General features: G+C 38.0%; 1 protein-coding gene across 4 annotated transcripts in view; it reads right to left on the bottom strand.

Annotated features, from left to right (window-relative positions):
- Positions 1 to 3,564: 3,564 nt before the first annotated feature.
- Positions 3,565 to 23,738, bottom strand: part of agap1 (ArfGAP with GTPase domain, ankyrin repeat and PH domain 1) — a 200,456-nt gene continuing 180,282 nt past the window's right edge. For all 4 annotated transcript variants that reach the window (XM_059571349.1, XM_059571350.1, XM_059571347.1 and 1 more), the window contains 4 exons: positions 22,919 to 23,009; positions 22,489 to 22,711; positions 5,601 to 5,856; positions 3,565 to 4,393 (listed from right to left, as the gene is read on the bottom strand). In XM_059571349.1, the coding sequence (XP_059427332.1) occupies positions 4,187 to 4,393; positions 5,601 to 5,856; positions 22,489 to 22,711; positions 22,919 to 23,009 (777 nt within the window). In that variant the 3' untranslated portion in view covers positions 3,565 to 4,186. The remainder of the gene's footprint in view (positions 4,394 to 5,600; positions 5,857 to 22,488; positions 22,712 to 22,918; positions 23,010 to 23,738) is intronic.

Below are 23,738 nucleotides of genomic sequence, written 5' to 3'. Positions count from 1 at the left end.
TTTATTGGGTGGTTGTTCTGCAGGCTTTGTAAACAAACTACAGCAATCCAAAATTCAGCAGCAAGAGTTCTTACTAGAACCAGGAAGTATGACCATATTAGTCCGGTCCTGTCAACACTGCACTGGCTCTCTATCAAACATCATATAGATTTTAAAATATTGCTTGTTACTTATAAAGCCCTGAATGGTTTAGCGCCTCAGTATTTGAATGAGCTCCTTTTACATTATAATCCTTTACGTCCACTACATTCTCAAAACTCAGGCAATTTGATAATACCTAGAATATCAAAATCAACTGCGGGCGGCAGATCCTTTTCCTATTTGGCTCCTAAACTCTGGAATAACCTACCTAACATTGTTCGGGAGGCAGACACACTCTTGCAGTTTAAATCTAGATTAAAGACCCATCCCTTTAACCTGGCTTACACATAAAATACTAATATGCTTTTAATATCCAAATCCGTTAAAGGATTTTTAGTCTGCATTAATTAGGTAAACTGGAACCGTGAACACTTCCCATAACACTCGATGTACTTGCTACATCATTAGAAGAATGGCATCTACGCTAATATTAGTCTGTTTCTCTTATTCTGAGGTCACCGTAGCCACCAGATCCAGTCTGTATCCAGATCAGAGGGTCACTGCAGTCACCCGGATCCAGTACATATCCAGACCAGATGGTGGATTAGCACCTAGAAAGGACCTCTACATCCCTGAAAGACAGCGGAGACCAGGACAACTAGATCCCCAGATACAGATCCCCTGTAAGGACCTTGTCTCAGATGACCACCAGGACAAGACCACAGGAAACAGATGATTCTTCTGCACAATCTGACTTTGCTGCAGCCTGGAATTGAACTACTGGTTTCTTCTGGTCAGAGGAGAACTGGCCCCCCAACTGAGCCTGGTTTCTCCCAAGGTTGTTTTTCTCCATTCGGTCACCGATGGAGTTTCGGTTCCTTGCCGCCGTCGCCTCTGGCTTGATTAGTTGGGGTCACTTCATCTTCAGCGATATCATTGACTTGATTGCAAATAAATGCACAGACACTATTTAACTGAACAGAGATGACATCACTGAATTCAATGATGAACTGCCTTTAACTGTCATTTTGATTTATTGACACACTGTTTTCCTGATGAATGTTGTTCAGTTGCTTTGACGCAATGTATTTTGTTTAAAGCGCTATATAAATAAAGGTGACTTGACTTGACTTAAAAATATACATTATATTACACTGTAACAAGGACACCTTAAAAAAAATGTTTCAACCAGTATAAATCCTATGAATAAATATTACAAAGTTACATAATGTGGGTGTATTTTCTTTCTCCTTGAACCCATGTAATTTAGTACATCTCACAATAAATAGAACACAAAATAAAAGGGTAGAAATCAAAAAGAGAACGTTATATTAAGAAGCTTTTTATTGAAAAGAGACACATACAGTATAAGACTCTGCATCAGGTATAATTTTTCAACAGTACTGTACAGCTGACACAAACTCAATATAATAACAATAATAATTAGAAATACAACACCAATAATTCGAATCAGAATGATAGTTGTGATGCCAATGTACTAAATTAAGGAACAAATGCAAAACCCAAGTAGTGTGCGAGAGCTCCTCCCCTTTCAGATTAGCATATTCATAAATAATTAAACGGGTCTCTTGGGTTTGAACTTAACATGGAGACTATCATTGAAATGAGGTAACAAACAAACAAAAACAAGGTGAAAACACTACGTTTTTCTAAATTTTTACATCTATTTACACAAAGCGACTGGCGAATGGAAATGCAAATAAAACTTAGAATTTTTTCAAGCAACTTGGAACGTAATGATAAAGCCCCATTTAAGTCTGCATTATTTGCTTGTAATTTTTGTTTATTTTGCTCATTCATGCCTTCTTTATTCAGTTACAGATGGACAGATGATCCAAAAAGATGTTTTACCCAAGGAGAAGAATTACAAAAGAAGCAGATGGGGGGAGAAAAAAAAAAAAAGTTGATAAAAAGTATTTTTTCAGATTAAAATAGCAGACTCTTTAGCGTCACCTGTCAGGGTACAGTAATTTTTATGAAGACGAAGACATTTACACAAGGAAGAGAACATTTACATCCATTCATGCAAAAAGATCAAAAACAAGTGTTTTTCCACAAAAAGGATTTAGAGTGGACATTATTTTGTGGGTTCTTCACAACAAGTGATCTGTGTTCTGTAGTGCATTTAGTCATAAATAATGGTTATTGTGGTAAAGCCTCTAAAGGCCTGCTACGTTATATATACACAATGCAAAAACTGCACCCTTACGAGCTGAAAATCAACATACCTCTATCTTTATTTCTATTCTCACGTCCTTCACTAAAGCCTTTGAAAGCTCAGAAAGATTCTCTACACAGTCCCAAATGTCTATCAAATCACTTAAAGACTTCCCAGATCGTTTGTTTTGTGGAATATACATTCGACAACACAGATCTTTTCCCATCTTCAACCCTAAGACAAGTACCTTCACAATTCTACTACCAAGTGAAGAGTAAAATCAATGGCAGCTGAGATTAAATGATCAAACCCATCAAATCACATTATGGAATAAGTCAATATCAAAGCCTTCATGGGATCTCCAGTAATGACATATACGCCCTGAGACAGAGTCTTACATCGGGTTTACATCTCTTAATAACAACGGCAGCACAGACTAGTGTGGTGATGTCCAAAACGCGGTCAAAAACTGTTACTCATGTGTCTACCTGTCGGAATTTTGACTTCGTATTGCTTTAATACTCCTTGACACGTGATAAAGAAAGAAGACAAAGGCAAAGAGGAAAACTAAGCTATGAAGAACGATTCAGAGAAAGGGATTGGAAAGAGTGAAGTCGACTCAGACAGGCACAATTGCAACTTCAGAATGCACTGAAACAAGAAGGGGGTGAGGTAAAAATATATAATGACGCCTTTTGTCAGGGGGAGAGTTTTCTTGAAAAGCTTTACTATGTAGTACACTACTTAAAAAAAAAAAACAGAATGAGAGAGAGAGAGAGAGAGAAGGAAGAAGAGTATGTACAGATCGGGACTGAAGACCCAGAGAGCCCTTCTCTCCTTTGAGATACACGGTTCAGTCCTGTGTTTTCCTGATACTCTGTGGAGATCTGAACGATGAACACTTGAGTTCAGACTGAGCTTCAGCCCTGCACTTCTAAATTCTGGATTCTGGATGGTTATTTCACTTCTGAAATGTCAGCACACTTCACTGTGAGCTCAAGTAAACAGCGAGTTGACGTATGGGCGACGTATTTTGCTAGATTAATGTTTTAAGATAAAAAGTCCGCTGAATAAAAGACGGTGAATATAAAAACACAATTCCCTTTTACTTCTGAGAAACATGAATCTTAAAATACTTGTTTTTAAGAATCTTCCGTTGGTCCAGTAATGAGCACTTAGAGAAACGCTACTCAACAACGTAAAACAAAAACAGTTTAAACAACCACGTCAGATTCAAACTAAGGGTTCAATATTTGGGTGTTTTCCAAAAATTTTCATTACATCCTTTCACATTCCTTAAAAAAAAAAAAGTCCTAATGGGCATAGAACGGATGCAAAAATGAGATCAGACAGAAAAATCAGTGTCAGAGTGGTGAGATGGAAGTTCAGAAACACACGGCGACCAAGTGAAGTACTCTGGTTCTTCTGGGTCATTTTGAAGATCCAGCTTAAAAGTATCCCATGCTGCCCAATCATTTCCTGTCTTGCTTTGTCATTTATTAGACTGATGTGACACCTGCTCATCACATAAGTTATTCCCTATTACACTCTATTCTCCCATCATGCACCTGGCACAGTCAGAAAACCCGGTGTTGTCCAGGATTGTTTGAATTTTTGTTCCACAATGCAGCGAGACACTGGATGTGGGACACTCTCCCAAAAAAAAAAAAAAAAAAAATTGATGACACATGACTGGCCAAGCCCTTGCCCATGACAACTTTTTCAACCAGTGGGATTGTAAAGTCAGGCAAACACAGTAGCTCTGCTCATGCTTCTTCATCAGTGTCGGTCGGGGCTTTCCCTTGAGTCCGGTATAGTCTCATGATTCTGATGCAGTGGTGCAGCTGTACATATGAATGTGAGTGTGTAGGGAGGGAGGAGGAGTGCTGACCAGAATACATGTTCATGTGTATGTGAGTGTACTTCTCATATAACTGCACTGTTCATGCTGCTGCAGCTGTTATTGCGGTTATTGTTCCTGCGTGACAGGTTTGGGGTGGCCATGAGCGGGTAACGCTCGTCAGGACAGCCGTACTGCAGGAGGACATCCATGCACTCCTGACTGTTAGCCTGCCGTGCGTATGCCAGTGCCGTATTGCCGTTAGCATCCCGTGCCATGATGTCAACACCGTACTAAAGAGAGAGAGAGAGAAAGAAAGAAAGTTAGCAAGAGAACATTTATTATTATGATTATATTAAAAACTAGATTTGAACAAACTGAACAGAGAGAAATACATACGCACTGGGATACATATGCACATTAATCTTAACAGTAAAAATAGGATAGATAGATACAGTTGGGGAAAGTTGATGTTAAAAGTAATGCATTACAATAATATGTTACTCCATAAAGAGTAACTAACTGCATTACTTAATTTTTATGGAAAATAATTTTTCTTATCGGAGTTTGGCCTGCTTGTATGTTTTTAATATAAAAAATATTAAAAGCCCTTTCACACTAAAAGTGAAATGAATAAGCCTCAGGCTGAAGGAAATGTAAATTCAATTATTAACATATTTAATTAACATTTAATTATTGCAGGTTTGCGTAGTAGTTTTTATTGATTTTGAGGAATACCAAATCTGTTTTTGTGCAAGTTAGGTAAGTAAATGCGTCTTCATATTTAGTCTAGAACTACACAAACTATTGATTTTACACATTTCACACAACGTCTCTGCATTTACTGCAGATTTTTCTCAACATGGTAACAGGAGAGCAGGAAAATAACTGGCGTTACACGTTTGAAAAATTAACCGATATTTTACTGCAAATGAAAAAGTAATCCCTTACTTTACTAGTTACTTGAAAAAAGTCATCTGATTACGTAACTCAAGTTACTTGCAATGCGCCCAACGCTGAATAGATACATACTGTATATAAATATTAAAAAACAATCCAAATCATTCTGATACAATATCAGAAAAGGATTATTTCTGCCATTTCAAAAACCCTTAAAAACCCTAAAATACTTGATTAGAACCATATAGCACAATTTATTTGGAATTGTAATAAATGTACAAAACAAAACACTTTATGAACTATGGACAAATGTTTTTACTTATGACCTTTGTTGACCTTAATCCCATCAGAAATGTTAATTGCCGTGTTAACATTTGCCGTGCTAACCCTAACCCTAACCCTAACCCTAAATGTGTTCAGAATATTGAATTGACAGATAATAAAACTTACTATTCAACTGATCCCCTATGAGCTTTTTTTTTTAGGTTGCACATTTGTGGTGAAAAGGTCTTTACTCAAAACCCACACCCTGGCCATTAGTTTGTGTGTAAAAAAAAAAAAAAATAAATACACCAAAAAAAAACCAAGTGTAGCACTTACCCATACAAGCAGTTGCGTGATCACAACATTTCCCTTGCGGCAGGCCAGGTGCAGGGCTGTCCGGCCATCACCTTCCCCACAGGTTTCATTGACTTCATCTCTGGAGCCATGGGCCAGCAGTATGACCACGAAGCGCAAGTCTTCCTCCGCCGTGGCCCGCAGTAACTGCTGTCCCAAAGTCAGCTCTGTGCACGTCAGCGATGCCAAAAACAACTTCTGCTCATATTTGGCTCTGATCCAGCGCTCACGTTCCTCTCTGTAAGCACACACACACAGAAACCAGATTAAGGCTCAGGATTGAATTAATGCTGGGCTGTCAACACATGGTTCACACCGGTGGCATGTTTTGATCTCACTCTCATTCCAACTGACATTTAAAATTTGATGGGATTCGTGTACAGCTTTTTGATTTCATTCCCAGTCCTGCGCCAAACATCTCTATTAAACATAGCAGCATCTATAGCTTAATACACTACAAAAAAACAATATATTATACTGAGCAGAGCAGAAACAATATAACCACAGGAGACATTCTGAATGATTGCTGTCTATGTGTGTAAATGTATGTCTCACTTCATGGATCTTCAAGATCTTTTTTGTTCCTCGCTCACTTAGGGGTAGGACTGAGCAATATGGTAAAAAATTATCATGACAAAAATTTTCATATCAGTAGATATCGTTAATTATCACGATAAGTCTTCATCTCTTTCAAGTTTAATTAAAAATAGGTTTTTGGTCCTAAGTGAAAGTTGCAGAAACCAGACCATTAATTGTTGGTTTTAAACTACGCTTTATGGTCAGAACAGGACTTCACGTTTTTGAATTCTTTACATTTTTGCTGTAATTTTTCCTTGAAACAAATATCTTATTTTCTGCATGTTCTAATGAGTGAAAAATAATAAAAAATAGGGTTAGTGTTGCCTGACTTTGATGATGCATATATTTAGCACAGTTTGCAGTACAGGCTGCGATATTAATAATACTACATTTTTTTTGTCTCTTAGAAATGCACATTTGACAGTAGCTTGAATTGACAATAATAGTAGCTTGAGTTGGGATGCAGATGTTAATTGAAATCAATGGCAATCTGTATATTGAAAAGCCTTCTGACTGTATCGTTGCATACTCATGTTTGTCAGTGCTGTTAATATGGCTTTAGATTAGTTTAAATCACAGAGTCATTTGCAATAGAAATGGTCCAGTTTTGGGGTGGTTAAAAAGAGTAGCACAGTTTTGTTCCACTTTTGTCACATCAACATTTATCAGATTTTTGTTATCATTTTATCGAGGAAAATTATATCGCAATACTTATCATTATCATTTTAACGCTAAGCCCTACTTAAGGCTGATTTATACTTCTGTGTCGAACCTATGCCGTATCCTACCCATAGACGCCGTGGTCTGTGGGTTACACCAGCAACATGCCTGTGGACACTGCAGACTAGCAGTTTGCATGTGTACTGCACGATGTCGATGAGGACAACGAAGCAGAGGTATAAATGAAAACTGACACTTCTACCCTATCAAGGCTACGGCGTAGGTCCGACGCAGAAGAATAAATCAGGCTTTAGGGGTGCAAAAATAAATAAATTGAATACCTGAAAAGCTAAATATGTTTATAAGCAGTTTGTGCTTTTGGCTCAATAACAAAACATATGTATAAATAAATATATACAAAAACGTCAGTGTTGAGAAAACAGCAGTTGAGAAAGCATCTGTTGAGAAAGCAAATGACTTAAGCTGTTAACTTTTTTTAAATGTGGCTGACACTCCCTCTGAGTTCAAACAAACCAATATCCCGGAGTAATGCATGCACTCAAACAGTACACTGACTGAACTGCTGTGAAGAGAGAACTGAAGATGAACACCGAGCCGAGCCAGATAACGAACAAAAGACTGACTCGTTCACGAGTCAAGAACCGGTTGCATCGGTTTTCGGATCACCAGTATTTCTTTCGGACAGTTCGATTCAATAAGCCGGTTGAAGAAAACGGTTCACCGGTTCTTTTGCGCTCGACGTATAATGCCATCATTTGCAATGATTGCCCTTGATTCAAGCCTTCGGTTTACCCGCGCTCATAACACTAGCACAGAATCAGTTCAGAATCAATCACCAAAAGAATCAGTTCAGTTCAGACGTCCTGTGTGTCAGTCTGCTTCACGCTGAATCACACATGCGCAGTATCATCAGCTCCTTGGTTCACGAATCGGATGCATCTGACAGAAACGGTTCTTGACTCGTGAACAAGTCAGTCTGTTGTTCGTTATCTGGCTCGGCTCGGTGTTCATCTTCAGTTCTCTCTTCACAGCAGTTCAGTCAGTGTACTGTTTGAGTACATGAATTACTCCGGGATATTGGTTTGTTTGAACTCAGAGGGAGTGTCAGCCACATTAAAAAAGTTAACAGCTTAAGTCGTTTGTGGATTAATGCGTATTAGAGATGCGAACCGTTTAAAACGATTCAGTTCAATTTGGTGAACTGAATGATTCGTTCGCGAACCGGATATCCAGACTGCTTTGATTTGAACTCTCTCTCACAACAGACACGGAAGAGAAGACTATGCTGAATAAAGTCGGCGTTTTTGCTATTTTTGGACCAAAATGTATTTCCGATGCTTAAAAAAATTCTAACTGACCCTCTGATGTCACATGACTACTTTGATGATGTTTTTCTTACCTTTCTGGACATGGACAGTATACCGTACACACAGTTTCAGTGGAGAGACTGAGAGCTCTCGGACTAAATCTAAAATATCTTAAACTGTGTTCCAATGATAAACAGAGGTCTTATGGGTTTGAAACAACATGAGGGTAAGTTATTAATTACATAAATTTGCTATCTGGGTGAACTAACCCTTTAAGTTTTTATTATAAAGCAGCTCTCCAGAGTGTTCATATTTTTACTTGTGTGTGTTTTGCGTATTATCACCAAATTTGTAGACAGAACTTTATTGAGAGTTTCTCTTTCAAATTCCCAAAATGTACTCCAAACTAATGCTTTGGCCTGATTTTGTTTGTGATGTCACACCGGTTCGATTCTGCAGGTTCAGCAAGAAACAAACAGAGAGGAAGCAAGCGACATACTGAAGTGGCTAAATGAAGTGGCATAAAAGTTTTAAAATGCAAGTTTGTGTTTGTCAGGGTAACAAGAGAGGGCCATCAGCAATCGCTGGATCATTTAAAGCATCCCCTCCTCAAACTGTGCTATGATCGCACTTAATCTCTGTTAATCCCCGCAGAGTAAACAGCCTTTCTCAGACAACTCAGGATTAGTTCAGCTTCAGCTCCTATCTGAGGGGCAGAGGGAGTTCTGATACCCCCAAGGAGGGGAAGGGAGTTGGGCAGAGGATATTGAGCTGTTCCCTAAAACACAGCTGCCCCTCAGGGAGTCCAAATACATGAGACCATAGAGCAGACGTCCTACCATCACAATTTCTCCTCAAAAGGAGCATCTGGACAGGAACAAAAATAGACAAAAAAAAAAAAAAAAAAAATCTTTCTTAAACACCGATGAAGGTCGATTTCATTTTCAGATTTTGATGAACAGACCTTGCATTAGACATTTCATTTGATATAAATGAAAACTAGTTGTGATGAAGTATAGACAAGGACCTGTAGATGTTTCATCATCTGAATGATCAAAATAGTTGCAGGAAAAAATGCACAAATGTACGATGAACTGTACTTCTGTGCCTCACAATAATTTTACATTTAAAATTGCACAAATTTGTTGAAAAAAAGAAAGAAAAAAGTGTGCTAGTGACAGACTATTTGTTGAAATGGTCCAATACTGAATATTTTACAATGATAAATATTGTGTAAATAAATCAGGGAATTTTTTTTTTTTAATTTAGTGTCAATTTTTTTTAAATACATTTTTATTTGTGAATATGTTTTTATTTTTCATGAGAATTATATTGTCCAATAGCCTTTACAAAAATAGAGGGCAACTACTAGATAGGCATTCTTGAAATCAAGAAGGTTGAAAAACATTGCACCAGTGTGTAAATCTGATCTATTATTGTAAATGAATTAAAATTCACCAATAACTTTAAATACACAAAAAATTAAATGATAAATTAGATTGCAAATATCATGCTTAAAATTATTTAAAAAATTACCCAATTTATTTATTTCCAAGTTGATATGGTCTATCCACTGCTCAATGCCACAGCCTTGATGGGCTTTGAAAGATGAACTCAACTGTGTCTCAAAGGGTTAAACTGACACCCTGATTACAAATTAGCCATGTATGGATGTCAGGGGCCAGAGTGCAGAGGAGATAACATTTTATCAGAGAGGCAGATGGATAAAAATAGGTAATCAATAGCCCAGGGAATCGATGGTTTAGTGACATCCTTCTTAATCAAAGCAGCGAAGCCATGCTGACGGACCTGAACCCCCCACAGCACACTCAAAGATTTTCTGTCTAAGGTCACAGCTAGCCTCACACCTCACAGTCACAAGTGCACACACACACACACACACACACACAAACATGACACACTTGGGAAAGAGGCAAGTTGCAATCACCTGTTGATGTTAAACTAAAGTCAGACATTTGACTATAAGCATAACGTTCAGTTTGCTTTGACACTGAAGACAACAGGAAGGGGCGGTCCAAGCGATTTTTTTAAGCAACAAATAATGGTTTCTTATGAGACTAGTCCTGCTATTTTTCAGCACACAAGCACACAGTGTCACAAGATCCTTCAGGAATCAAATATGCTGGATTGGTTCTTAATTATTAATTGATAAATAAATATTTTTAATTATTGTTCTTAAAAAAGTTCAAAAGAAAAGGATTTATTTGAAACTGAAATCTTAAACGTGTCTTATGATGCTGCTAAAAAGAACATTATTTGGTGTAATGAAATGTGTTTATGCGGTTCAAGGTTAAAAATAAATAATTTTCCACATTCTGAAAATTATTTCAGAATAATTACATTATTGTCTTTCCTCTATGCCCCACCTTCTGAAACGTGTCGATTTTACAAGACTCATCGGTCTGAAAAGCGAGGTGTGCTCTGATTGGCCAGCTATCAAGTGCATTGGGATTGGCCGAACACCTAAAGCGTGTGACGGAAATGTTATGCCCCTTAACATACTGTGATGCCGTGTCCGCCCAGAGCGACAAGATATAAGCATAGAAACCTATTATAAATGTGATATAAACATGATTTCTAGTTTTGTCCTATTTTGGAAGGCCAAACAAAGTAGTTTTGCTTTCTCAGCGAAACCGCATCACACACTGCAGCCTTGAGTGAGCAGAGGCCGGCTTGAGTGAGCAGAAGGTGGAGCGGCTTGAGAACGATTCTACGAAAGAGCGTCCGTTGGGCTTGTGGCAACCACATGTGATGACCCCGGGCTGGACTCCACTTCGTCCACAGTGAAAGCTGATCTGGCGATCCACAGTGCAAAGTTGATGTATTTCCTCAGTGATCAGCTCCAGGCATGATGATGAAGATATCGTCCTCTTTTGGAAGGCCAAACTAAGTAGTTTCGCTTTCACAGAAACAGCAACAACAATACTACCATCAGAATAAAAGGTACGCCTTCTTTCTTTGCGTGAACATCTGGGCGGCGTTATGCAAATCTTTCCACATATTGATGTAGAGATGTGGGGGCGTGTTAGAACGAGCTGTTTTAGGAGAGAGACTTCAGTCTTTGCAACTTTACAGATCTTCTTTATGCAAGAACTTGTAACACTCCAAAGAGAAAGGAAAAATTGAAATCGCATCATATGACCCCTTTAACATACATATCTGCACTGTCACCTTTGATCAATTTACTGCATCCTTGCTAAATTAAGTTCATTTCATTTATTTTTCCTTTTAATCTTTCTTACCCCAAACCTTTGAATGCCATTTTGTCATGGTTTACACAAAAATATTAAAATATTTTACTGTACATTACTGGAATAACTGACATTAAAAAAAATATATATTCTATATGCAGTTTTAAACCGTAATAACATTATATTATTACTGATCTTTCTGTATTTTTGAACAACTAAATGCAGTCTTGGTAAGCATAAAAAAAAAAAAAGAATTATCCCAAACTTTGGACCTGTAGTGTATATCAAAGTCCATGATTGTGAATGATGTCAAACAGAAAAGGGGAAAATGCTCTGAAATACCATTCATCCAGACCAAATATATAGTACTAAAAAGCAGACAATATCAAGAAACTTAAACAGAGCTTGCAGCATTGATCATTTGATTCTCAGTAGGACCAGTAGAAAAAAAAACAAGAGAGAAGAAAGAGCAGGAAGGAGAGACGGTGAAGAGATGAGTCCGGAGGAGGAGAGAAAAGCTACAGCTTCTGTGGGAAAGTTGAAGAATTTTATTAACTGTGTGTGTTTTGAGAGGGGGGGTCTAGCAGCACGGAATGTTCCGGGTGCTGCTGGTCAGCACAGGGTGAGTGAGAGGGCTGGCACGAGGGCCACGGACCACAGCCCCCACACAAAGCATCCTGGGAGCCATAGAGGAGGGAGGGGAAAACAGAGAGGAAGAGGCTCGGCAGGGTCTCCCCACTGTCCCTCTGCCTCTCTGTGTCTAGAGGAAATGTGGAGCACTTCACTGCCCTGAAACGCATGCCTTCCCCATTTAGCAGCGTTGCTAAGGGCCAAGACTGGCTGGCAAATGAGAAAAAAATAAATAAAAAATTTGCAGATTAGATTAACTACAACAACAGTGCTCATAAATGTTATGTATAAAAAGAAATGCTGCTAAAAGCATTTGTGGGGCTGTTTGGGGTTAGATTTGAATTACTATTCAATCTACAAACCTTGAGGAAGACAACAGCTTTTACTGTTTGATTGTCTCTCTTAATGTGCACAAACACACTTGTACACACACATAAATGGAGTGTAAAATGGGCAACAAAAGGGTTCAGAAGTCATGGTCCCAAGTGTAAAGGGAGAGGATGGGCGGCACGATTGAACCTCTTGGAAAAGACACACACACACACACGAGAAAATAGGTCACCTGCTGTCTCCTTGTCTTAAAGCCCACCCTACCACTTTAATTTAAATACATAAAAAACCTGTACAAAAATAGCTACCTTGTCTTTGTATGTCAAATTCACAAATAAAGTCAGACAACATTACTGTATGAAGACCAGATAATCACATACAAATGTGAAAAAAAAGAGCAAATGATACCCAGGGGTCAGATCGGGAGCTGCTTACCACCTGGTGTCAGTAGGAAAGGGTAATCAGGGCATGGACACACAGACACAGACACACACACACACACACACACACACACCACACACACTCATTTTTACCTCATCTGAATCTTGGGGAACTTGTCCTTACATAGGATGGCTAATTGAATTAATTAGCAACTCTGTTCCATTACCATGTATCACTGTGTGTGTGTGTGTGTGTGTGTGTGTGTGTGTGTGTGTGTGTGTGTAGGCATACTGTGGAGAAATTGCTGCCAGCAGACTGCAGGATTCAGCAGGAGTTTAATTAAAAATTACTGGCCATACACATTAGATCCAAAATGGTTACCAGCGATAAGACAAGTCTGAACCTAATGTAAAGATTTGTGTGCAGAAAAATGACTGAAAACGAGAAATGACTGTTTCTTAGTCAATAACATATAACAGTCTACAATAAAAATAAAACCTCTAAGATCAGTTTAAAATACATGTGCAAAGTACTCTCTGTATTCATACATGTTTCATATGGCTTCAAAAAAACTACATTTAAACAATTTCATCTTAACTTCATAACTAATGTACTGCAGTGTGGTCATTAAACCAAAAAAATTACATTTTATTTCCACCTTCAATACCTGCAGTGTAAGTGTACTTTTCTTTATCATTACTTTAATAAAAAATTAAACAATTATTTAGGTTGGTAGTAACATTTCACACTAAGAGACTTGTCAAAAAAGGTCACATTATTTGAAATGTAAAAATATTACAAACTACTCAAGAATACCATCCTTTTAATAAGCTTTGATCCTTTTTTCTTTATTATGATAACAGGACAGTAAGTCCATCATTCAAATTTTTGACAATGACCACCAAAGTATTCAAGAATTTTAATTCAAAAATGAAAAACATGTTTATCACAAAAGAGGTGTATTCAAGCCATTTTATGCATGTATTGAATGTTTAATGCATTCTAAATTAATTATTAGATTAATAGATAGATTTATTTTAAAAAAGTACATTGTGTGATTGACTACAGTAAAACCATAAAAAATAATATGGAATTTGCTTGTAACCCATGTAAGAAATCTTTAGAATCTTTGTCATTTTAATATGTAATGATAAAGTGGTTTAATTATAGTAACAGTTACTGTTAGTTACTTTGATGCAAACTACAATTACTGTGTTTGTAACGCTGTGATCATGGCAAACATCTGTTTGTGCGACAGCTTCATTAAAGTGTGCTGCATTGCTGTTTTGGGACGTTTACCTGAGGGGAAGGCGGGGGATGAGACCGTAGCTTCATCGCTGCTGGAATGCAACAGGCAGGGTCACAGGGGAATTATCAGGAGTCTACATCAATCCCTTGTCAGGATGGTTTCCTGTTTGTGAGTGTGTATGTGCTCTTTGTGTTCTCCCTGGACGATCACTTTGTGGGCTTGTGTTTACCCACTTGCCAGTGCTTCCTGTCCAACTCAAAGCCAGCGGCTGTTTACCCAACACTGACAGGCGTCCGCTAATGCAGCCGCCCATGACAGGACAGCCCTCCAGCTGCCACTGGCCCCAGAGATCCCCCACCCCAAACACACACACCTCTGAACTTCTGTGAGAGTTCAGAGACCACATATCGGATGCTAACTACCTTGTGTGAGATCACCAATTTCAGGTTGAGTACGGATTAAAACAAAAGAAAGAGAATTCATAGAGATGAGATCGACGCTGATGCTCTTTTCTTTCAGGCTAATTATACCACTAATTCAACTCATTAGTGCCCCACTGACTCACAGGTAATGAACTCTGACAGGCTAAATCTGTCAAACAGACAGCGGTGCACATTTACCTGCGCATGCGCAGACGCGGACATGCATGCTCATTTATCGCAGTGCGTTAACCCCTTCTCAAAAGACACATGCCTACCTTAAATATTTACTATGTCTCAAATACATCTCTTGTGACCAATCAGTGATCAGATTTTGTTACATTACTATCACATGGCATTGTGTCACAGCATGTTGAAGTCTGCCATGATAAAAAAAATGAATGAATGGAATCATTCTGGTCAGCGCTCTGTTGTTTTATTCATTTACTTTATAAATGAATGAACTGAAAACTGTTTTAATATATGATCATTTATCAAATTGTTTAGGTGGATTGCAAAGTAATTTTGTTTCTTGTATCACTCTGCCCAAATAAAATGCTGCAAAACTTCCACAATTTTCTCAATTAAGTATAGGACAAAAATATGGCGTTTTATATATTGCACAGGCAAGTGTGAACGGATCTCTAGTTGATCTACATTGGAGTGAATGTGTAAGTGCAACTAGACTAAATCTATCCAGATATGAAACACGTTAAAACATTAAACAAAAATTTTATTTATAATTAAACAAATTTCATTTAGAAGTTGCTAGCATTTTTTTGCAATTAAACTGATTTGATATGAACATGAAATTTAAAAGCAGAAAGATTGAAGAGGTATAACTATAATAGACATAAGGTATTATAACAATATGTTTTGTTTTATGTATACAATAATTTTTAGTGTATGACAGGTGTACAGGATGCAAAAAAAAAAAACAGGCTGCCAATGATTCTCAAATTCACTATTTTCTGCAAAACATACAAAACTTAGCAAAAACGAAACATCACTGACAGACAGCATTCATGGGGTGAATAAGGCCACAAAGCTGCTCTGTTCCTACACCCCCCCCCCCCCACACACACATTTTTAACAAGGAAAAAACAAGGACCTGAAATCAATTATCCTCTCCAGCCTAGTCGTTAGCTGCCCTTGGATAGACACAGATAATTAAGCTCAGCGCTTCTTTTAATATTACGGCCACTTAGCGATTCTGATTCTGACTGAGCTCTAGCCTGCACTACACTCAAATCAGTCCCACTGGAGGCAATGGGCCACACTCATATGAGGTTCCATTAACTGGATCAGAACGCTTCAGTGGCAGCATGCAAATGGAGGCCAAAGGGTAAAGAGAGATGAAAAAAGCATGTGTGAGATAGAAAGAGACAAAAAATGAAATGTGCTAAGCATCAGTAAAACAGCATAGGGCTTTATCTTTGAGTATCTGTGTTCGATACGCTCTCAACAGCTCCATGTATGATGGAAAGAAAGCATGGGAACTTGTTGTGACGCAGGCCGGATTCAAAGCCGAATTTCCTGCACAAGAACCAAGTCTTCGACTAACTTATATACTTGTCAATCTTTCATATTAACAGATTTAACACTTCAAAAAGAGGTATTTAAACAAAAAAATAATGAAACATGACATTTATTCGTTGCTTTTACTTTCCTAAATAAAAAATACCCATGAAAACGCCACACTGACAGAGCAAAGGAGAGGGAGAGAAAATTTTTCCACACAAATATATACACATTATTAATTCTGTACCAAATTGGACGAAAAGGTAGACGTTGTGATGATTCAGGCATTAAATGACCTCTTGCTTCATATTATGCTGTGCTCTGATTGGCTCTTGTCAGCCAGTTTAATGTCAATAGTAAATTGGAAGGCTTGTTAACCTAGTTGGGACATGATTACGGGCAATGGTAGGCAGTCATGTAAAAAATAATGTCTATTAGCCTAATCTAATCAAGAAGTCCTTTTACAGATGAATTAGAATGGGGCAGCCAATTATTTGAAACATTTGCGCAGCGCTTTCTGTCAGTGAGACAGAAAAAGGCAAGGAGAGACAGCGACACCGAGAGCTGTTTAACATGCACGCCACGAGTCTGGCTCATATCAACGGTTTTCTCGGAGGAAAGAGGTCAGAGGCTGACCATCACAGGATCAGCTAGATAATGCTGAAGAAATGGACCTCGGTGCATGCCTGAAGGCACTGACAGGATTACGCTGGTGAAAAGAAGAAAGTAAATGACAGAAACAAGGTGTATGGTACATATTCAAATCTGAAATGTGATTTTTCTTCTTTCCTTCCCCACAAAGAGAAAGTTCAGCGAGTAAGCGGCTCATGAGACATTAATAGCACATCGCTCTCCGTCTATGTCTGGATTTGAGGAAGAATGAAACCCAGCAGGTCTCCCCAACTCACCCCCTTCATCCTAGTCCCCAGGGCCCAATCTGAGCTCAGCTTTGGGGACGCACACCTGCACCCCGGCCCAGATTAAGAGCCGGGTCTAATTTGAAATCTGTTAGCTCTGCCCTTTCAGAGACCGATATCAGGTCATAAAGAGGCTCTTTTTTAGCCACTTACTGCTGAATTATTATAGGCCAGGCATTGCTCATGATGACGCATGTGGCTATGGAAGTCAGGCGGTGTGTGGAGCTCAATATCTCAGCTGTCTGATGGAGGTAAGACCCCTCTAGAACAGACTACCCTCATGTAGAACACAAAGTCTTCACTTAAAAGTCCTTTTTATAATTATATCTATTGTGTAAAGAGGTGTCACAATATACAGTAACTGATGATAACCGTGAAACTTTAAATGAAATATTGATAACATGTTAACACTACACATAGCAGGTGACGATACTGCATCTGAATGCTGGTTCACACCAGTCATAAAATAGATGACAACACATTGTGTAGCTACTACTGCCACACAATATCATGTCAGAGGAAGTGTCAGAAAAAAGCAAGAAACTCGATGCACACCCGGAAAAAGTTAGCTAGCGATTCTAGGAGTTTTAGCTTCTGTAAAAAAAAAAAAAAACACAGTAAATGCAAACAAGGCAACAGCAGCAATCCATTCACCCAATTTCATCATCCTGTAGGTTTTACAATGGTTGAGAAAGTAAGTTTGTTAGCAAGTTGGTTAGTTTTCTCTTTATTCAATGACTTTATTTAATAATTTGTTTCCTCCGCTTCACCTTAGAGCGCCATTTTGGAGAGTATAACATACGTAAGCAACGTATACTATTCTGTGTCAACAGCACTGTATGTGGATATGCTGTTAACATTGTTTACGCTTTGATCTGAATGTAAACAACGTATCCGCCAACATACGTTGCATACGGTGTTCACGTATGCGATACTCTTCATAATGGTGCTAAAGGGTGACACAGAGATGACGAATTGTTGAATTAAGTTATTTTTGTTCTCTTTGCTCACAAAAAGTATTCTCATAGCTTTGTAAAATTACAGTTGATGTCACATGGATTATTTAAATGATCTCCTTGTTATGTTTCTGAGCTTTCATCGTGTAAGAATCCTTGCCATCAATTGGAGGGTCAGAAAGCTCTCGGAACGCATCAAAAACATCTTAATTTGTGTTCCGAAGATGAACAAAGGTCTTACAGGTTTGGAATGACATGAGGTTGAGTAATTAATTACACAGCTGTTTTCTATTTCGGGTAAACTATCCCTTTAAAAACAGTACTCTTGCAAAATGAAAAGTTAAACACAGGCTATACACAAACTACACCATTGTCGCATGACTAATGTCACTCACCACCATTAAGCTTTTGACAACTCTTTCAATGTTTATCTTAAAAAAAATCTTCCATCAAATTCTGAGTTAGAATAGTTTGAAAGAGTGCAATTATAAACACAATAGGGATATATATAAGGAGATGTGGGTAGTTGAGTTTACCGTACCTGTTTAGCGTATTGGCATTTAATGTCCCTGACAAAACTAGTCCCATTTAGCCACTTGTTAGCAACTGCCTTTTTCAAAACTGATAAATAACGTGTTGTAGAATAAAATGTAAAAATATCCTGAACTTGCGTTAACCACATACTTTATTTAATCCACTGAAGCAAAAAGCCATTCAAAAAGCACCCGACTGACTTCAAAAAAATGAAACCAGAGGTGCTAAAATTCTAACTTGTTTGCAGGTTTTGGCATACAAAAATACATCATCCCTGAAGCATATCATAATTTCTTTTTGAACTCAATAAACATGCAGCAAAATATAGTGAGTGATGTCGCAAAAGCCCTACTGTGTAAAAAAGGTTTTGAGCCATTACACTACATGGTAACATGGGAAAACAAGTATATCTCTAATATTCACTTGGAACAAAGGGATGTGTGAAACATACACAATGCATGTATTTCACACTTTAAGATATTCACGCTTGGTGACAGGCTGTGAAACGTCAGAGTGTTGCTGAGGGTTGGCAGTGTGAGATGCCAGCGAGCGCCACCCTCCCAATAAGTCACCACGAGGCGCAATTAGCAGAGCTGTCACTCCTACCCTGCCTGGGCCACTAATACAGACCGGCATCGAGTGTGTGAGGCAAGGGAGTGGGGGCTCTGGTGTCCATGGCAGCACCACACTAATTAAAAAAATGAGACTGCAACATGGCCTAGCTGCCACCAAAGAGCACTCATGCCAAAACCTATCGCCTACAAGAGAGTGTGTCAATGTGTGTGTGTGGTCAAACAGTCCCCAAAATAAGCCCATAGCGGTGTCTTTGAGTGACCTTATAGACTTTTAAAGGCAGTGGAGGTGTGAATTTATCACAGGCAGTAAAAGGTTAATGGGTATGTTTAGAGATTCTCTCGGGCTCTATCATACCTAACGGCCAAGCAGCCCATGAGGCAACAGGAAGAAACTTTCCCTTTGCTTCGAAGTAAACGGTTAATTTTTTTTGGCTAAATAATCTTTTTTTTTTTTTTTTTACTGATTTATCTAGTACTTAAAAAGCTAAAAAAAAAAAAATTGATTAGCAGAAATTAGCTCTATTAAGAAATTAAGAACAAAAAAGATTTTTTTTTTGTCATTTAGGGATGCACCGGTATTAACATTTTGGATGAAAATGATTAGGAAATAATTGTTATGCTAAATCAAAGAACAGATAAATAGCCAACTTTTCTTTCTTCAACTTTCTTCAATTGTTGTAAATGCTGCAATCAGTTTTAGGCATTCAGGCAAATACTTTTTAAACTTTAGAATTTTTTTTATTTACTAAACATTAGGTGCGTGTTTATGTTAAATAATATGGGAAACTAGCATACTCAAGAAAAAAAAAATCATACAGATATGATAAACAATATGGCATCAGTATATTGTGCATAGTCAGATTCTTTGTTTAGCCAAACTAAAGATTTTCAACTACTTTCTTCCTGTCAGCCATGTAAGGTTTTAACCTATATTCTTTTTCAACCTATTTTTGACCATTTTGATAACACTGAGATAACATGCTAGTGTTTTGTTTACAAATGAAAATAGGGTGTGTGTCAAAATCAGTAAATGATTAAGAACGGCTAACATACAGCACCTTTAATTCAGCCCTAGACAATTTCTCAAAAGACAAATAACAGAGAGTGCTGGAAGCAGAGGTTGTCAAGGCTAAATGCTAAACAAAACTGTACAGACACAGCTTGTTCAAGAAGAAAAAGGGGAAACGAGTTTCTCTTGTTGGATTCAGGTGGGCTGTCTGAATGTGATCAGTCCCAAACATAATTCCAGCCTGCGGAACGAGGGGTGATACATACGGAGACAGAGGTGTGGAAGACAGCGTCTCTCTTCCTCCTTACCTCCAGCTCACACCCCCCAAACAGACCCCTAATTGAAAGACGAGAGTAGCCCAGACCTTGACAGGCGGGAGGTCAGTCTAATTGCTGCTGGCCATATTTAACATTAAGATAATCAGCCCATTAATTACCCTTTGGATCATTAAATCAGTCGCTTGCAAAATGAAATTTCGAGCTCTATTACTCACTTGAGAGACCACAAGGGAGGGTTTTCATTTATCAGCCACCAATCCTGGATGCAGAGCGCACACACTAATGCCTGAGCTGTACACCCAGGACACAAGCTCTCTGAATATCAGCATTTAGTGACAGACAACACTTCAGAGTCTCAGTGCTGAGACACGCTAATGGAGAAGACCATGAATTTCATATGCATCGGAAACAAATCATGTTGAAAACTCAATATTTTCAGAGATGTAAAGAGAATATGCATTAAATTATATTTTTATTTCAGATTTCACACATTTATTATGGTCAAATGTGCTCTTTTCAAATCAGGTTGAAGCCAGTTGGACGGTTACAAGTGAAATCAATTCAACTGCCCAGTTAAAGCTGGGAAGACAGAAAATTACACGCAACAGAGCACTGACAAAATCACACGTGTGTGCGATCACCGGGTGGTCAACGTAGTCTTAAAAATGCAAGTCTAATTCTACATGATTCTCATTGATTTAAAGCATCACTGAACTTTTTATTGGGCTGAAACATTTTTCCAATCAGACTTTTTGAACGTCTAGAGTTTCATGAGGGAACTGCACGGGGCTAATAAGAATCTGACAAAGTGAATCTTAAAAAAAAAAAAAATTAAGACAGCATTGATCAAAAATGTAAAACAATATCTTAATTTTCATTTGAGAAATTTGCTGTTTCCAGCCTTAATCCATCCAATTGGCTTTTTACCGATACAATATGTGCAATGACACCATCACAAAGAAAATAAATAAATAAATGTATTGTTTTGTTGTATCGCAATAAATTGCCCTTGAGCGGTTACCAGAGATAATTTTATGTACTGTGTAAATTATATAGGCTAGTAACCTATCTGTTCGTCATCTCTTGGAAACAAAACAAACCCCATTTCTCAGAAAAAGTGTTTCCAAACATTTGAAGTAACAATATAAAATGTCATGTGTCTATTTTCGTTAAAGCCTCTTTTTTCGACAAAAAGTGTATCCAAACAAATGTTAAAGGTTAAACGAAAAAAAGATACTCTTTTTTTTTTTTTTTGTAGCTTCACTGCTTAGCCTATAAATGTATTACACAGCAACTATTAATGTCACTAAGCAAAAGCCAGTTCCAGTCAAAAACATGAAGGAATCAAACTGAATTACACTTTGTCTATTTCAGCAGGAGTATTGAGGATGAGTAGAGAGACGACTGCAGGACTGTGTCCAGTGACTGAGGTTAATTGAGATAATATTGACCCTCTCTGTAATCTCCTCTTCCCACTCAGGGGGCCACATGGCTTCACATACATAAATAAACAGCTACATGAGGAACTATAATCGCATTAGCACATTGACAACAGGCGGCTGAAAATGGCGGATCCATATCGAAAGATTTTCAGAGAGGAGGGGAGTAATTAAAAGGTGCTTCAGGTGACTAATGAGGCCGGCGTGGAATGGGAAGTCGATATTTTGGCGGCCAGCAGTCAGCACTAATTTGTTATGATGGCTGGTGGGACTAAAGCCTCTCTGCCGATAATTACGCTGCTAAAGATGGAGGAGCAGGGAAAAGGGAAAATCTGATTTTAGGTTTTTCCAAAGAACCCTACACACATATGCCATAAGGCGGATTGAAAAAGATGACAGATATCAACTGCTGGACTATTAAGAAAATATGTTTATGTCATGGAAAAGTGTGTGGTTTTCTGTAGATTTTTATCTGTCATCTGTATATTACATTTCTTTGGCTCAGTGCAAACCCACTGTCACATGTTCATTGCATGCACTGGTATTCTAGAAGTGATAACATGCTTACATGAAGAAATCTAACATGCTTTATAAACTGCATATATTCACCTGCTTATATGACCACTGCTTGAAACTGTTATTGTGGTTTGATCATGCATGATCACCAAACAGCAAAGAAAAATCATGGTAGTACTCGCTCCTCTACGCTAATGTTGTTGTTTTTTTTTTAAAGTAAAAATCTGCACTTTGTTTACATGAAGAGCAAAAAATTACAGAAATTATAAAATGCATTGATTCTGACAAAAGCTTAAACAGATACATGTTTGAAATAGGAAATGATGTAAATGCGTACCTGGTGGCATCAGGGGCAGGCTTTAGGCGTCCTTGAGCATTGGCTTCCCACACACTATTAGCCAACTCATTGCCGATGGCCGACATGACCTTGATGAGCTCTAGAGGCCATTCGTCCAGGTCCAAAGAGCGGACACGAGACAGGTGAGTACCCAGGTTGCGATGAATGCCTGAACATTCTATACAAATCAAAGCCCCCAGGTTCAGACTGGCCCAATCAGGGTCTAGAATGCCAGACAAACAGAGACAGAAACAAAGAGTTTATATACAGCATAACCATATACATATGGCATATATAACCATATTTTTTCCATATGGAATGATAGAGATGGTCAATCTTGGTGTTCCCATATATATAGATCAGTACATCATTTAATCATAATGTACATAAAAAAAGGTACATGCAGGTCTCAGTTTATAACAAAACTCACTCTGGGCTTCACAGTCCACACAGCGCGTGTTTCCTCTCATGTTCCTGACTGACTGCAGAGCGATGGCTTCTGATTGGCTGCTCAGACGAGACTGTGGGCACATTCACACAAGTTAAAGTTTATTTGAATGGTAATGACTTATAAAGCATTATTATGAAGCATCATTAGACAATTCTGGCTGCACAGCAACATGTCACCCTGGATTTTATACTGAAATGAGATTCAAAAGCAGGGAAGAAGGGGAACTAAATGAAAAGAATAGAGGTACTCAGTAGAAGGTCCAGGGAAATGCAATTTGCCCTGGCCTGAGGCATAAACACACAGTGGGTTGGGAGTTAAGACTGTAGCCATGAAGCAGGAATGTAATACTGCAAAAGGGTAATATTAGAACGAAAGTAATTACAATTTCTAAATGTGTGCATTAAAGCATGTATGATTTACATACTGTTTAGTCATATGTACATATATTCAGTCATACAATAAGGAGGCGTATAATTTCAATTATCTTTCGGACATGATACAACATCAGCTCTTTGATAAAAAAGAATGTCAGCAAATAAGGAAATCTATGTCAAATTTTAGAGAGGGGAAAAAATATACATTATTAATATCATCTTTACAATTATTTTTATTTGAAAGTTTTTTTTTCCAAGACTGCTTTGGAATATTCTTTTTAAAAAGTGTTTTTGGATCATATTACTTTGGCAAACAAATGTTTTACTTTTATCGACAAGAAATGCAGCAGTTTAAAAAATAATAATTAAAAAAGCCACGTTAGCATTTTTATTGCCTGATGACAATTTTTACTTTATACTCCCCC

Source organism: Carassius carassius, chromosome 17 (assembly GCF_963082965.1).
Source record: "Carassius carassius chromosome 17, fCarCar2.1, whole genome shotgun sequence".
Lineage (NCBI taxonomy): Eukaryota > Metazoa > Chordata > Actinopteri > Cypriniformes > Cyprinidae > Carassius > Carassius carassius.
This window is presented reverse-complemented; position numbering and strand designations above follow the sequence as displayed.